This window comes from Mercenaria mercenaria, unplaced genomic scaffold (genome assembly GCF_021730395.1).
Source record: "Mercenaria mercenaria strain notata unplaced genomic scaffold, MADL_Memer_1 contig_2072, whole genome shotgun sequence".
NCBI classification, from domain to species: Eukaryota; Metazoa; Mollusca; class Bivalvia; order Venerida; family Veneridae; genus Mercenaria; species Mercenaria mercenaria.
The window spans coordinates 40624-55716 of record NW_026460106.1 but is presented as its reverse complement, the minus strand read 5'-3'; the positions used below and the strand labels follow the sequence as shown (position 1 = coordinate 55716).

At 35.8% G+C, this 15093-nt stretch overlaps 1 protein-coding gene and 1 long non-coding RNA gene across 2 annotated transcripts; both read right to left on the bottom strand.

The window, feature by feature from the left end:
* Positions 1–1221: 1221 nt before the first annotated feature.
* Positions 1222–2806, bottom strand: LOC123543638 (uncharacterized). Its single transcript, XM_045329707.2, has 3 exons — positions 2797–2806; positions 2245–2503; positions 1222–1663 (listed from the first exon to the last, which is right to left on the bottom strand). The coding sequence occupies exons 1-3, from the start codon at positions 2804–2806 to the stop codon at positions 1306–1308; spliced, it is 627 nt and encodes a 208-aa protein (XP_045185642.2). The 3' UTR covers positions 1222–1305.
* Positions 2807–10974: 8168 nt separating this feature from the next.
* Positions 10975–14314, bottom strand: LOC128552136 (uncharacterized). Its single transcript, XR_008368981.1, has 3 exons — positions 14176–14314; positions 13459–13555; positions 10975–12944 (listed from the first exon to the last, which is right to left on the bottom strand). It is a non-coding gene; the product is annotated as an uncharacterized LOC128552136 (long non-coding RNA).
* Between the last annotated feature and the right edge of the window lie 779 nt (positions 14315–15093).

Sequence of the window (15093 nt, the reverse complement as noted above, 5' to 3'; positions counted from 1 at the left end):
TGCGGTAAGATGCACAAGACCGGGAGAATCTGCCGGCATGCAAACGCAGGCGCCTGCACAAATAGGTACTTTTCGTGGCCGACAGTTTTTTAGGCGCGGGTCATACAGAGTCCCAAGGAAACATTAGTGCTCAAAAGTCTGACCAGGTTACGCAAAATAGTTCTGTTGATATCATGAAATTAGCAAGTTCACCGGTAAAGATTTCAGCTTAAAAAAATACTTACAAGCTTATGATCAACGTGAGGTTTTCTCCTGAACGGCTTCATTTATGGTTTTCCAATACAATACACAGATCCACGTGCACCCAGAGACTCAAAAATTTAAGATCCACTGTGTTCAATCCAGACTTGATAAAATCCAAAATAAATAAAGAAGTTGAAGCTGGTAGGGCTGCTGGTCCGTTTACCGAACGACCTTTGCCAAATTTAATTGTGTCACCTATTGGTCTTGTCCCTAAGAAAACACATGGCGAATATTGGATGATTCACCACTTATCTTACCCTCCGGGCAAATCCGTGAACGATTATATTGACCCGGCTTTATGTTCAGTACAATACACAAGTTTTGACGAAGCCGTAAGATTAGTTCAAGAACTAGGACACAACTGTAAGATGTTTAAAACTGATATCCGTAGCGCATATAGATTAGTACCAATGAAACCAGAAGATTTTAAATTACTGGGTTTATGTTTTGAAGGAAAATTCTATTTTGATGAAGCTTTACCTTTCGGTGCATCCATAAGCTGTATCACATTTGAAAGATTTTCACGTTTTTTGGAATTTACAGTTAAAAGTAAACTACGCTCAGGTGGTCTGATACATTTCTTGGACGATTTCTTGGGGGCAGACAATGGCACAGAATCGTGCACACGTGCGTTAAGAATTTTCTGAGAAACAATGTCAGAATTGGGTGTTCCGTTAGCTGTAATAAAAAGATTAGGTTTAACTATGATAACATCGCAGCTGTACATATATTAAATAAACTTCCATCTAAATCAGGGAGAGTTATGTGTTTGATTAGATTGATAACGCTACGTTGTCTAAAACTGAATATTTGGGTTAAAGCATCCCATGTTCCGGGCCGCCAGAATGCTATTAGGCATTTCCTACCTATCCGTATGCCGATGCCGACACCGTACATAGCATGGATATTGGGGGTCGTCTCATAATAATGTGTAAGGCATAATACAAACAAAATGTTTTCTCGATCCTTTTATTTTTACATGGTGTCATTAATGAAAAAAAGTGTGAAATGGAATCTTTATTGTAAAATAAGACGTTTTGAAAATAAAATTACATTAACTACCTAATCATCACTAGACGAATCAAGCCCGAAATGGCGCATAAATCGTGGCATTTTCTTTTTCATAAAATCATTATAAAGTTCATGATTTTCTTTAATCAAATCTGAAAGACGCCGACGGCGCCTCCGAGGTTCTGGTGCTGCCGGTGCGCCATCCGATTCAGTGTCTGATACAGCAGCCGCCATAGCGTCCCTTCGATCTGCAGCTCCAGGTTGGTGGTTGTTTTGCTGGTTGACCTGGTCAGGTTGCTCATTGTCAGACACATCATCTGGCTGTTCATTTACCTGTTCCCCTGCAGGTACTGCAGGCACATTTCTAACATTTCTTCGTTCGTTCTCTCGAATCAGGTTAACTTCACGCCTGAAATGTTGATATTGAATTTCGAAATATGCGAGCGTTTTATTGATACAAAACATATTATTGAGTTTAAGGGGTCATTTCTGCGCTTTATAATTTTCATGATTGCTCCGTGGCAGAGTGGTAAACTCGTTTCATTCAGTTGCCTCTGAATGTCTTGGTTCGAAACTAGGGGTAAGGGGTTTAGGTGTTCCTTTAATATTGAAAGCTAGAAAGTCAACATATGACCTAGAACTGTGTCAATGTTAGTCTGATTCAAAAGAATTTTTTACATGTCCTAATATATTTAACACTTTATTGGTTAATGATTATGGATTTTTCAGAGACTTTTTTCAAAATATGATACGAAAACAACTACCAAAATGCAAAAAGATCTGGCAGATATTTGTTACATTCAGTATAAGATCGAAAATAATTCAGAGAGTGAAACAACATTTATTTCCGCACAAGTGAACAAAAATGATATGAATTTTTATATCTACATCTTTTTTACTGTTAAATTTACAGCTATATTCTATAACTAGATTTGAAAACTTAAAAAGATGTCGTAAAAGAACAAATATTTTTCAAGTAAAAGTTAATACCTAATATCTTCATCTTCTATCACTCCCCCCGTAGCCATCAGTTTCGACAACTTTGCCGACATCCTGTCTGTCAGCTTTCTTATCGAGCCATTTCTATACAGGTCCCTTGCTGCCTGAGGAAGATGGTCGAGATTTTCTTGTACATCTTCAAGTACATCCGCCCATCTAGTCGGGTGCTCTTTATAAGCTCGCAATATCAAAAGGGTCTCTTCCTTCGAGAAACGAACAGCCTTCTTCCTCCGTTGAAGTAATGTTTCTTCTGAAATATGTTTTCAAAATGTAAGTGAAAAACAGTAAATAATTAAGGATAAGGGATACATTTGGCATCTTAATGTGTTTGGAATTTTTGAAAGCCGACACGAAGTGCACGTAATTTTGATTCGTAAATGATACGAAGTCATTTGTATACACACATGTACAGTGGTACTTTTAAACGTAGCCATTTATAGCAACATAAACAGAACAAGATAAACAGGTAAGTTGAAATTTTAATTTATAATGATACCAATTCATTTATGAATAAGAAAATAATGTATATAAAGATAAACTTACCGCCGCTCATTCTTTTCTTGTCGATATGTATAAGTTATAAGGTAAATGTACAACTAAGTAGAACACGTGAAAATCGTGACATAAGACATATATATCTTATATACGGATGCAAAGGCGTAGCCATGAAATTACTATTGACATATATTTTTACAGTTGTAATGAATAGAAGACAGCGGCTTGAGTTTGTGGCATTGTTACCGTTACTGATCCAGCCTCCACCAGACCATACCGAATATTTTCGCCAAATGTTGACATTTTTAATGACACTCGTTTGTATACCACCCTCACCTGATACGGACATCCGCTTTAGACATTTTTCTGAAGACACTAATACGTATGAAGGTAGGAATGTCTTCCAAATATTTTCGAACAACAGATATCAGTTTTACCAAATAACTGGCGAGACACCGGAGACCTTTTTGGAATTGGAGAACTTACTTTCAATAAATGATGATAGGGAACATGCTTTATCGATTAGAAATAGAGTTCTTCTCTTTGTTATTTGGCTGAGGACATACCCTACTAATCACATGTTAGCAAGTTTGTTTAACATCAGTAAATCGACAGTGAGTCTAGAAATCCGGCGACTTATCCCAATATTCTTTGAAAAGTTAAGACATCTTGTGGATTGGCTAAGTATTGATGAGTGGCAGGCAATGCGAGGTGTGTGGTCTAAATTACCTGATGCCGTTGGTGCCATTGACGGTACATCCCATGAAATTCAGAGACCAGAGACAGAGCCGCAAGAGCAATACTACTCTGGTCATCGGGGATATCACTGTATACATACGCAGGTTGTAGTAGATGTGTATGGAGTCATCCGGTTTATTGAGAGTGGGTTTTTAGGGCATCAGAATGACGCGCAACAATTTGGGCTCATGCGTCAAATTGGGACAGACGTTCTTTTTCCAGAACAATGCGTCCTTCTGGGTGACAAAATTTACCCAAACAGAGCCCCTCTTATAACACCATATAGAGCTACACAGCTTGCGAGGAAGAGAGGTCATGAACGCAGAAAATGTGTTAAACTTAACCAACGCATTAGAAAATGCAGAGTTTATGTAGAACATTCTATTGCCGAGTTAAAGATGTACAAAGTAATAGGTTCGTTATGGCGCCATCCAAGACAGTTCTTGTCATTTATTGTAAACACATGTGCTGCACTTGTTTGCAGACGTAAACAGTTAGAACTTATTCTGTAATGTATGAATTTGTATTGCTCTCTTACACTGACTGAATTAAAGCAAACAACTGACTAGATGTATATGTATGTATACGCCCTTGGATTTTCCTATGATAATTATAAATAAAACGTTTGAGAAAACCCCTACATAAGCGTCGTGATCAGAGTTCGTATCGGCATCGGAGTAGGTAGGAAATGCCTATTTGCGATTGTTTATCTCGTTCACAATGACGAGATTCAGAGAGCTCGCACCGGAAGCAGATCCAGAACCCAGTCTAATTCCTCCCTTCCTATAGAGCGTCTTCAATACAGAGCAAGACAGCTTTTTGCTACAGCAATAGCACCAAATACACTATTGACCTACAATACCGCCCTAAATATGTTTGAAGAATTCAGGAACAGATGTAAACTAGCAAATCTTTGGCCGATTCCGGTATCACATATCATATGGTTTTTAGCATTTTGTTTTGAAAAAGCGCTATCAGCAAAATCTATTAACAACTTACTTGGCTAGCATAAATCACTTCCATAAACTCGAAGGATTTTACGATTTTAAAAATGTATTTGTAGTGAGCAAAATTTTAAAGGGTTGTCGCAGGAGCAGGGTAACACAAGACAAACGGGCACCAATCACTATGAACATTTTGGCTGAAATCTGTAACAAACTACCAGTTGTCTGTTATGATATCTACGAAGCAAAACTTTTGCAGCCATGTTTTCTTTGGCTTATTTTGGTCTGTTCCGAGTAAGTGAATTGACAGCGCCACATTTCCTTCGAATAGATCATGTAATACATTCAACGACATAAATTTCTGTCATAATAGTCAGTATGTCATTATTCGTCTTCGGCATTATAAGACACGTCAGAAGGGCAAACCAGTGTTCATTAAATTGCCTAAACAAAATGACAATATATGCCCAGTTAGTAAACTTCTTGAGTATTTAGAATTGCGGACTAGGTTGAGAACAAGTCTTTTCTTTCATAACAGTAGCGTAGTAGTCACAAGGTCACAATTCACGCATGTACTTTCAAAGGCAATGTCTGACACAATACAACCCTGGTCATTTTCGATCACACAGTTTCAGAATTGGTAGGGCGACTGACTTGGCAACACAAGGTCATTCGTCAGAGACAATTAAAAAGTTGGGCAGATGGTCATCAAATGCCTACAAACTTTATATTCGCACGTGATTCACTGTTTTTGGAAACCAGCACTTTTCAAATGTGTTTATATATAAAGCTCAGGTAGTAACAGATTTATAGCTATAATATAATATATCACAAAAATGTTCTTGGATATGGTTTTAAGAAGAGAGTGTTAGATGTATTGGTAGTCTGACCAAGCATCCCATTATTCAATTAAATATCATTCTTCACATTTAGATGTCTGGATAATCGGCGACTCAATTCCGTATTGGGCTGGGGTTCAGGCTACCACATCTGGCAGACCAAATCTTAAAATTGATGACTTGACTATCGCATGGTGGGGGAAGCGAGGTTTGAGCTGGAACGGTCTCCGACATCACATACAGTGTCAAGTATTACTGGCAACAACACCGTCGATTATACTCATTCATTTAGGTGGGAACGATTTAGTCAATATTAAAACACAGTCTCTCTGAGAAATTATAAGAAACGAAATAACTTACCTAAGAGTAGCTTTTCCAGAAACATTTTTTGTATGGATTGACATCTTACAGAGACAAAGATGGCAAGGTGCCCAAGAGTCGGACAAAGGCATTGAAAAGAAACGGAAACGCATTAACCAATTAGGCCATAAAATCATATTGTCTTCTGGGAAGGGGATGTGGTCTCCCCAGATGATGATGCAAAAACAGCCTTTTATCTTCCTGATGGAGTATATCTTAACTTGGTTGGGATCGAATTCTATTTGGATTACATTAAGGACATAATTCTTAAGCATAAAACGTGTGCTCAAAAGAAATAAATTTTACCCAAGCTATCGGTCTGATCTGTCAAGGTTGAACCATGTTTTGTTCAAGCAGCAACTATATTAGTGATAAAAAGTTATTTAAGAACTTAAGAAATATTTACGCAGAATTTTTGAGGGACACGTTTTGGCAAATTTATTGTGGCCAAGAAAAATTCTGTCGGCCGGGGGCAATCGGGCGTGCTTCTGGACGTTGCTATAGTCCGTCTGTTGCTGTGTATAAGGTATTGCTCTAGTGCTCTGACTAGCCTCGCTTAAATGTGTCATAGCCTTGCTTATGTCATAGCCTCGCTCATGATAGTATTTGCCTTGCTTAGAATTACAGTACTTTGCCTTGCTCCATCTGTCCGCTAAATATTCCTCATTACTTGGCAGGTAACGTCGAGTTATGGAGAAAGTTTAATTTACTGTGGGTTACTGTAGCCTCGCTCATTATAGTATTTGCCTTGCTTAGAATTTCAGTACCTTGCCTTGCTCCATCTGTCCGCTAAATATTCCTCATTACTTGGCAGGTAACGTCGAGTTATGGGGAAAGTTCAATTTACTGTGGGTTACTGTAGCCTCGCTCATTATAGTATTTGCCTTGCTTAGAATTACAGTACTTTGCCTTGCTCCATCTGTCCGCTAAATATTCCTCATTACTTGGCAGGTAACGTCGAGTTATGGGGAAAGTTTAATTTACTGTGGGTTACTGTAGCCTCGCTCATTATAGTATTTGCCTTACTTAGAATTACAGTACCTTGCCTTGCTCCATCTGTCCGCTAAATATTCCTCATTACTTGGCAGGTAACGTCGAGTTATGGGGAATATTTAATTTACTGTGGTGTACGTAATATCCCTTGCATCCGTGTAAGATTATTCGTTACTTCTACTGCAACTGTAGAGTAATGATAATGTGGTGTGCTTACGAGCGCGTCTGGTGTCCTCCCGGTTGACTGAATGTTTCAGCATAGGTTTCCTCGGCAGGTAACGTCGGGATACCTAAGATATTGGAGTGGCCATACTTTGCCAAAAATATTAACAATAAGTTTTTATATATGAGAATGACAGTAGGATTTCGTGTTTACAGTTTCATATGCATCTGTAATTATTATTTGGATTGCTATCATATTTTGTCATACCTGAAAGGTTCGTATAAATGTGTATTGAACTGAGAATTTTGTAAGTGTCGTTCGTATATGATTTCGGATGGTAGAATAATCTTATTTAACTATTTCATAAACATTGTAAGGCTGATAGGCGGATGCTCCCCTACCCTTATTATGACAATGGCGGGGTAAATAAAAGGGGTTACCCCTATGGGGCCTGAAAAAAAAGTACAGTAACTGCAACTGTATACTGCAACATCAACAGTGTTGCAACATCAATAGTACTGCAACATCAATAGTGCTGCAACATCAATAGTGCTGCAACATCAGAAGTACTGCAACATCAACAGTACTGCAACATCAATAGTGCTGCAACATCAATATACTGCAACATCAACAGTACTGCAACATCAATAGTGCTGCAACATCAATAGTACTGCAACATCAACAGTACTGCAACATCAATAGTGCTGCAACATCAATAGTACTGCAACATCAACAGTACTGCAACATCAACAGTACTGCAACATCAACAGTACTGCAACATCAATAGTACTGCAACATCAACAGTACTGCAACATCAATAGTACTGCAACATCAACAGTGCTGCAACATCAATAGTGCTGCAACATCAACAGTACTGCAACATCAACAGTACTGCAACATCAACAGTGCTGCAACATCAACAGTACTGCAACATCAACAGTACTGCAACATCAACAGTGCTGCAACATCAATAGTACTGCAACATCAACAGTACTGCAACATCAACAGTACTGCAACATCAACAGTACTGCAACATCAATAGTACTGCAACATCAACAGTACTGCAACATCAATAGTACTGCAACATCAACAGTGCTGCAACATCAATAGTGTACTGCAAACATCAACAGTCTGCAACATAAACATAGGCAACATCAACAGTGCTGCACACACATTCAAACAGTGCTGCAACATCAACATTTACTGCAACATCAACAGTACGCAACACAAAGTGAAATTGCGCAACATCAACATATAGTGACAAAGCTGCAACATCAAATGTGACTACATCGCAACATCAAATGCTGAACATGACTGACATATAGTACTGCAACATCAACAGTGCTGCAACATCAATAGTGCTGCAACATCAATAGTGCTGCAACATCAACAGTACTGCAACATCAATAGTGCTGCAACATCAACAGTACTGCAACATCAACAGTGCTGCAACATCAATAGTACTGCAACATCAGTAGTTCTGCAACATCAATAGTGCTGCAACATCAACAGTACTGCAACATCAACAGTGCAGCAACATCAACAGTGCTGCAACATCAATGGTACTGCAACATCAACAGTACTGCAACACCAACAGTGCTGAAAAATGAATAGTACTGCAACATCAACAGTACTGCAACATCAATAGTACTGCAACAATATATAGCAACATCAATAGTACTGCAACATCAATAGTACTGCAACAATATATAGCAACATCAACAGAACTGCAACATCAATAGCACTGCAACATCAAGAGTACTGCAACATCAATAGTGTTGCAACATCAGCAGTGTTGCAACATCAACAGTACTGCAACATCAATAGTGCTGCAACATCAGTAGTACTGCAACATCAACAGTACTGCAACATCAATAGTACTGCAACATCAGTAGTTCTGCAACATCAATAGTGCTGCAACATCAACAGTACTGCAACATCAACAGTGCAGCAACATCAACAGTGCTGCAACATCAATGGTACTGCAACATCAACAGTACTGCAACACCAACAGTGCTGAAAAATGAATAGTACTGCAACATCAACAGTACTGCAACATCAATAGTACTGCAACAATATATAGCAACATCAATAGTACTGCAACATCAATAGTACTGCAACAATATATAGCAACATCAACAGAACTGCAACATCAATAGCACTGCAACATCAAGAGTACTGCAACATCAATAGTGTTGCAACATCAGCAGTGTTGCAACATCAACAGTACTGCAACATCAATAGTGCTGCAACATCAGTAGTACTGCAACATCAACAGTACTGCGACATCAATAGTACTGCAACATCAACAGTACTGCAACATCAATAGTACTGCAACATCAACAGTACTGCAACATCAATAGTACTGCAACATCAACAGTACTGCGACATAATCAGTACTGCAACATCAATAGTACTGCAACATCAATAGTACTGCAACAATATATAGCAACATCAATAGTACTGCAACAATGTAAAGCAACATCACATCAATAGTACTGCAACAATATATAGCAACATCAACAGTACTGCAACAATATATAGCAACATCAATATTACTGCAACATCAATAGTGCTGCAACATCAACGGTGCTGCAACATCAACAGTACTGCAACAGTATATAGCAACATCAATAGTACTGCAACAATATATAGCAACATCAACAGTACTGCAACAATATATAGCAACATCAATAGTACTGCAACATCAATAGTGCTGCAAAATCAACAGTGCTGCAACATCAACAGTACTGCAACATAAAGAGTGCTGCAACATCAATGGTGCTGCAACAATATATAGCAACATCAATAGTACTGCAAAATCAATAGTACTGCAACATCAATAGTGCTGCAACAATATATAGCAACATCAACAGTACTGCAACATCAATAGTACTGTACTAAAGCAACATCAAGTTGCATCAACATACCAATCATAGTACTGACTATACATCAATACTGCAACATCACAGTACTGCAACATCAATAGTACTGCAACAATATATAGCAACATCAACAGTACTGCAACATCAACAGTACTGCGACGTAAACAGTACTGCAACATCAATAGTACTGCAACATCAATAGTACTGCAACAATATTAGCAACATCACTAGTACTGCAACAATATATAGCAACATCAATAGTACTGCAACAATATAAAGCAACATCACTAGTACTGCAACAATATATAGCAACATCAACATTACTGCAACAGTATATAGCAACATCAATAGTACTGCAACAATATATAGCAACATCAATAGTGCTGCAACATCAACGGTGCTGCATCATCAACAGTGCTGCACCATCAATAGTACTGCAACATCAGTAGTGCTGCAACATCAACAGTGCTGCTACATCAATAGTGCTGCAACATCAACAGTACTGCAACATCAACAGTGCTGCAACAATATATAGCAGCATCAATAGTACTGCAACAATATATAGCAACATCAACAGTACTGCAACAATATATAGCAACATCAACAGTTCTGCAACAATATATAGCAACATCTACTGTACTGCAACAATATATAGCAACATCAACAGTACTGCAACAATATATAGCAACATCAACAGTACTGCAACGATATATAGCAACATCAGCAGTACTGCAACAATATATAGCGACATCAACAGTAATGCAACAATATATAGCAACATCAATAGTTCTGCAACAATATATAGCAACATCAACAGTACTGCAACAATATATAGCAACATCAACAGTACTGCAACAATATCAACAGTACTGCAACAATATATAGCAACATCAATAGTACTGCAACAATATATAGCAACATCAATAGTACTGTAACCGTATGCTGCTACATCAACAGTACTGCAACAATATAATTATAGCAACATCAACAGTACTGCAACAATATATAGCAACATCAACAGTACTGCAACAATATATAGCAACATCAATAGTACTGTAACAGTATGCTGCAACATCAACAGTACTGCAACAATATATGTGACAGAGCATGAGATTTTGGGTCCAAATGCAATTTTGGTCAAAAATGGGGTTTTTGGCTAATCTGACAGACTGACCCGTTTTGAGTAAAAATCTTCAATTTGACAACAAAAATTAGTCGTTGTCATGGAGATATTACCACTTTTCGGACACCATGTTTTTTCTAACTGTATCAAAATTGAGGCAGTATATCTTAATAAAGACACCATATTTAAATAATATCAAGATAAAATACATGATAAAATAACAAAAGCAACATGCAATTAATGGAATGTATTTCTTTTTGTCTCTTTCTTTCATGTAGTATAAAAATATTTATGTTCTAAAAATCGTTTCTATAGCAACACTGTTGTTTAACCTCTTTTTTAACAGTTTTTTGATGAATCTGGCAATAAATTACACAGAATGTGAAATAAATACACAATTAACTTTTTCTAGTGTGCTAACAGTTTACAGACAATTGTTTTATGACATTCTTTTGAACAAGATACAGAATTTATTTGATATCAAATTAGACAACATCCCAAAAACTAGGACATTAATCTTATTATTATAGACACTTTATCTATCAAACAGTAAGAAAGAATATCAGGCAAGAAAATATAATTATTAGACTGTTATTATCAACTGTGAGTTTGCTAAAATTTCAAAAGACTTAGATTACTGATCAGAGAATCATTACCATTTCAACGATGTGGTATTTTCTTACAAAAATACTAACATTACCATGGCAACAATGTGGTATTTTCTTACAAAAATACTAACATTTTTGGCAATTTCTTTGTAATAAATTGAATATTGGAAGTGTTTTTCCATATATATTACATCAAAAGCTGTCTGTTTTCTTATTTAAAAGTAAGAGAGTAGACATCATTCCGTGAAAATTAATGTAATATGGTTTAAGAAATACATAATTTTCAGATACACCTCTCTCAGTTACAACTATTGCCATTTTAAGGCAGGCTTTTGTAATAACATAGTGCTTTGTTGATGCAATTATTACATATGAAAATATATTCACTAACATAATACAGCTTAACATATATAACATATAAACAAGAAAGATGTTGTTTACATATGATGATATCCAAAATAATTTAAAAGTTAAATTAATGTTACCATGGCAACAATACACTATTTCCTTAAAATAGTAGTTTTTTGTAAATTTTCCAGGAAGAATCAGAACATTTATTTAGCATCTGTTCAGTATACATTTGATTTACACCACAAATGGTCCATTATGATCATTTATAAAAAACAAACATCATTTTATGTAATATAACTTGTCTTTCAGAACTACATATTTTCCTGATATGCCTACCTGCATTACAGCTCTGCCATTTTATGACAGATTTGTGTTATGACATGTTTTGTTGATGGTTACACATAAAAGATATTTTCTTGCAGAACATAGTCTGATTAGCAGAATATAAAGAAGACGCTTGCTGTCTACATAATCAAACAAATCTAAATTTAAGTCAAGTTTGTGTTACCATTGCAACTCACAATGTTTTGCAAAAAAAAATGCTATTTCTGCAAAGGTCATGTCATGTAAAAATATCTTTTAACACAATTATAACCATGGATTAACATGATTAATTCTTGAAATGAAATAAATTATATTCAGCCAGTAACAAATATTTTCTGCTATATTGGTAGTTTTCTGCCATTTCTGGAAAAATCCTTCCTACACTCACACTGGCAAGGCAGTTTTTATTGTAAAAATGTTTTCTCCAAAGGTTGTGCTTTAATGTCACACATGTTGTAGTTTTGAAACAACTAGGATTCATTCAACAGACATGTCTTAGTATTTCATGCATGCAGTTTTGGAAAATTTATGTTAAATTCTGTATTGTTAGAACAATTAAGATAGTGCTTCTCAAACAACTTCACAGCTGTCATGACATCAAAACACTACTTTTACCCAATATTTCTCACAGTTGACTAAGTTTTACTTTTTCTTGAAACACATTTGTAATTTGAACTAGAATTTTTAACTTTTTCAGGTCATGATGTCAGGACACATGACATTATTTGTGCAATATGGAGTTATTTGCTCATATCAGTATTTGTGACATGCACTCTATTCCACAGGCATGATTTCAGCTGGATGATCAGTAGAACATATTAATTCCTTCTGTTTCATTCCCATTTACATATTCATAGTTCTCTCATCTCTGCAAAACAAAAATTCATCAACATTAGAACTTCATTTTAATAAGATTAGTATAAGGTTACAGAATATTAGACTGTAAAGCATCTTTTTAAGCTTAAGAGAGTCTTTTTGTTAAAAGCTGACTGAAAGCAGATTTGATAAGTATAAACTCACCCAAGAATCTTACAGTATTCATGCAGAAAAAGTAGCTTTTCAAGAATGCATAAACTAGCTAAGATTCCTACAGACTAGACATACAATTCATGCAATCAAACTTAATGTAAACACAAATACTGTAAAAATAATTTTGAAAATATGAAAAAATACATACATGATATATTCAATTATTGCATGTCATTACTTATTCACTTCTTAATATATTACACATATTTGTTGAATGGGTCTATAATCAAAATCATTTCTCTTAAAATGTTACGAATGAAATAGATCATTTATGTTTATGCTACTTTAATGTCTTTATCTTTCTAAGAATAGCAGTATAGTAAGTGTAAAAATGTATGAAGAAATTTACAAACCCCCATAAAATCCAGCTTGTTGTGTATAGACCTTCCTGGAAAATCATTTCATTGTTTAAGGTCATTGCATCAAGCCAAACAATCCTCAGTGGTTGATCTGTAAAATGAAAAAAAAATACTGAAAAAGGCTGAAATGTGAGATAAAAATGCCCTGGGCAGTTAGCTCAGTACTTATTTAGCACAAAGACTGAAAAGCTTTGGAAAAAACTGTCTCTTTCCAAGTAAAAACAATATTTATGCCTTGTAGAAGTTTTATGTATGGACTGATTTGACATTACATGTAAGAAATTAGTGGTTGAAGCTGACAATAGATGTGATGCAACTATTCTTAATCAGTCACTTTCATGGCATGGCTATATTTATAAAATGATCAGGGCTTTAACTTTAATATGTAGAACTAAACATTATGACTGACTGTTGTAATTTTGTCTGGCACCAGAGTCACAAGGTCTTCTTGTAACTGTCTTGCATACAGATTCTACTGAGTAAGAGTCAACACCGATTTAAAAAAAGTTGAATTCATGGCAGATTCAGTAAATAAAAAAACGTCTACAATATATTGACACTTGTAAATAAAATGTGAACTGTGCTAAATCTACCTCGAATCTGTCATTAGTGTCAAATCTGGGCTATTTTTGGAAAAGATATCGGACAAAACTGTCGATATGAACTCAAATAATATTTTTAACCTTACATATCGCTTAAATACTTACTTACCTTGAGATTCGCTAACTGTCATTCTTTATACAATCGAAATAAATCATCAAATAATTGTTTTTGGTAGTTTCATTTTCTCCGCGACCTTCGATGTTTACAAATGGCGTGTCGATTCAAAGGGCGATAAATTATCAATCATTTAAATTTTTTAAAGAAACGAAATTGCAAAACACGGAAATGTTTATAAATGTCACTTCATTTTTTTCTTGTGGCAAGGTAGAGTATTATTGAAAACAAGAAATGCATTAATTGCCGCGAACACGTGGTAACGTCCACCATTTTTTTTGTGACGTAACTTTAATCGATGTTTTCTCAAATGACGTAACGCCGAATTTGGACCCAAAATGTCATGGTGCGTCACATATAGCAACATCAACAGTACTGCAACAATATATAGCAACATCAACAGTACTGCAACAATATATAGCAACAGAAACAGTACTGCAACAATATATAGCAACATAAATAGTAGTGTAACTGTATGTTGCAACATCTTTACATATAGCTAGGATTTACGTTACTCTAGACTCCGGTTCCCTGTTAACTTTGAAAAAGTACGACAGGTAACTACCAGCGACTTCTGTAGCCTGATTGGCTGAGGGGATTTTGATAAGGCAATTTTGATGATAATATACTTCAGCTTTTCCAAATAGCAATTGCCTGTAATTTATAACATTATACACAGACCTCTATACTTACCTTAGAGACAAGGGATCTGGTCACCACATACATTTGTTTATATATATGATACATATTTTTAATTTTGACAGTTCTAGATTCAACAACAAGTTCACTTTCATTTGTTATTTTTTAGTTGTACATGTACGTGCTATCGAGTGTTGTTAATTTATCAGCACATATCACAACAGTCCATTATGTATTAAATTTTGTTCCGTTGAAATATTTACAAGTATCACC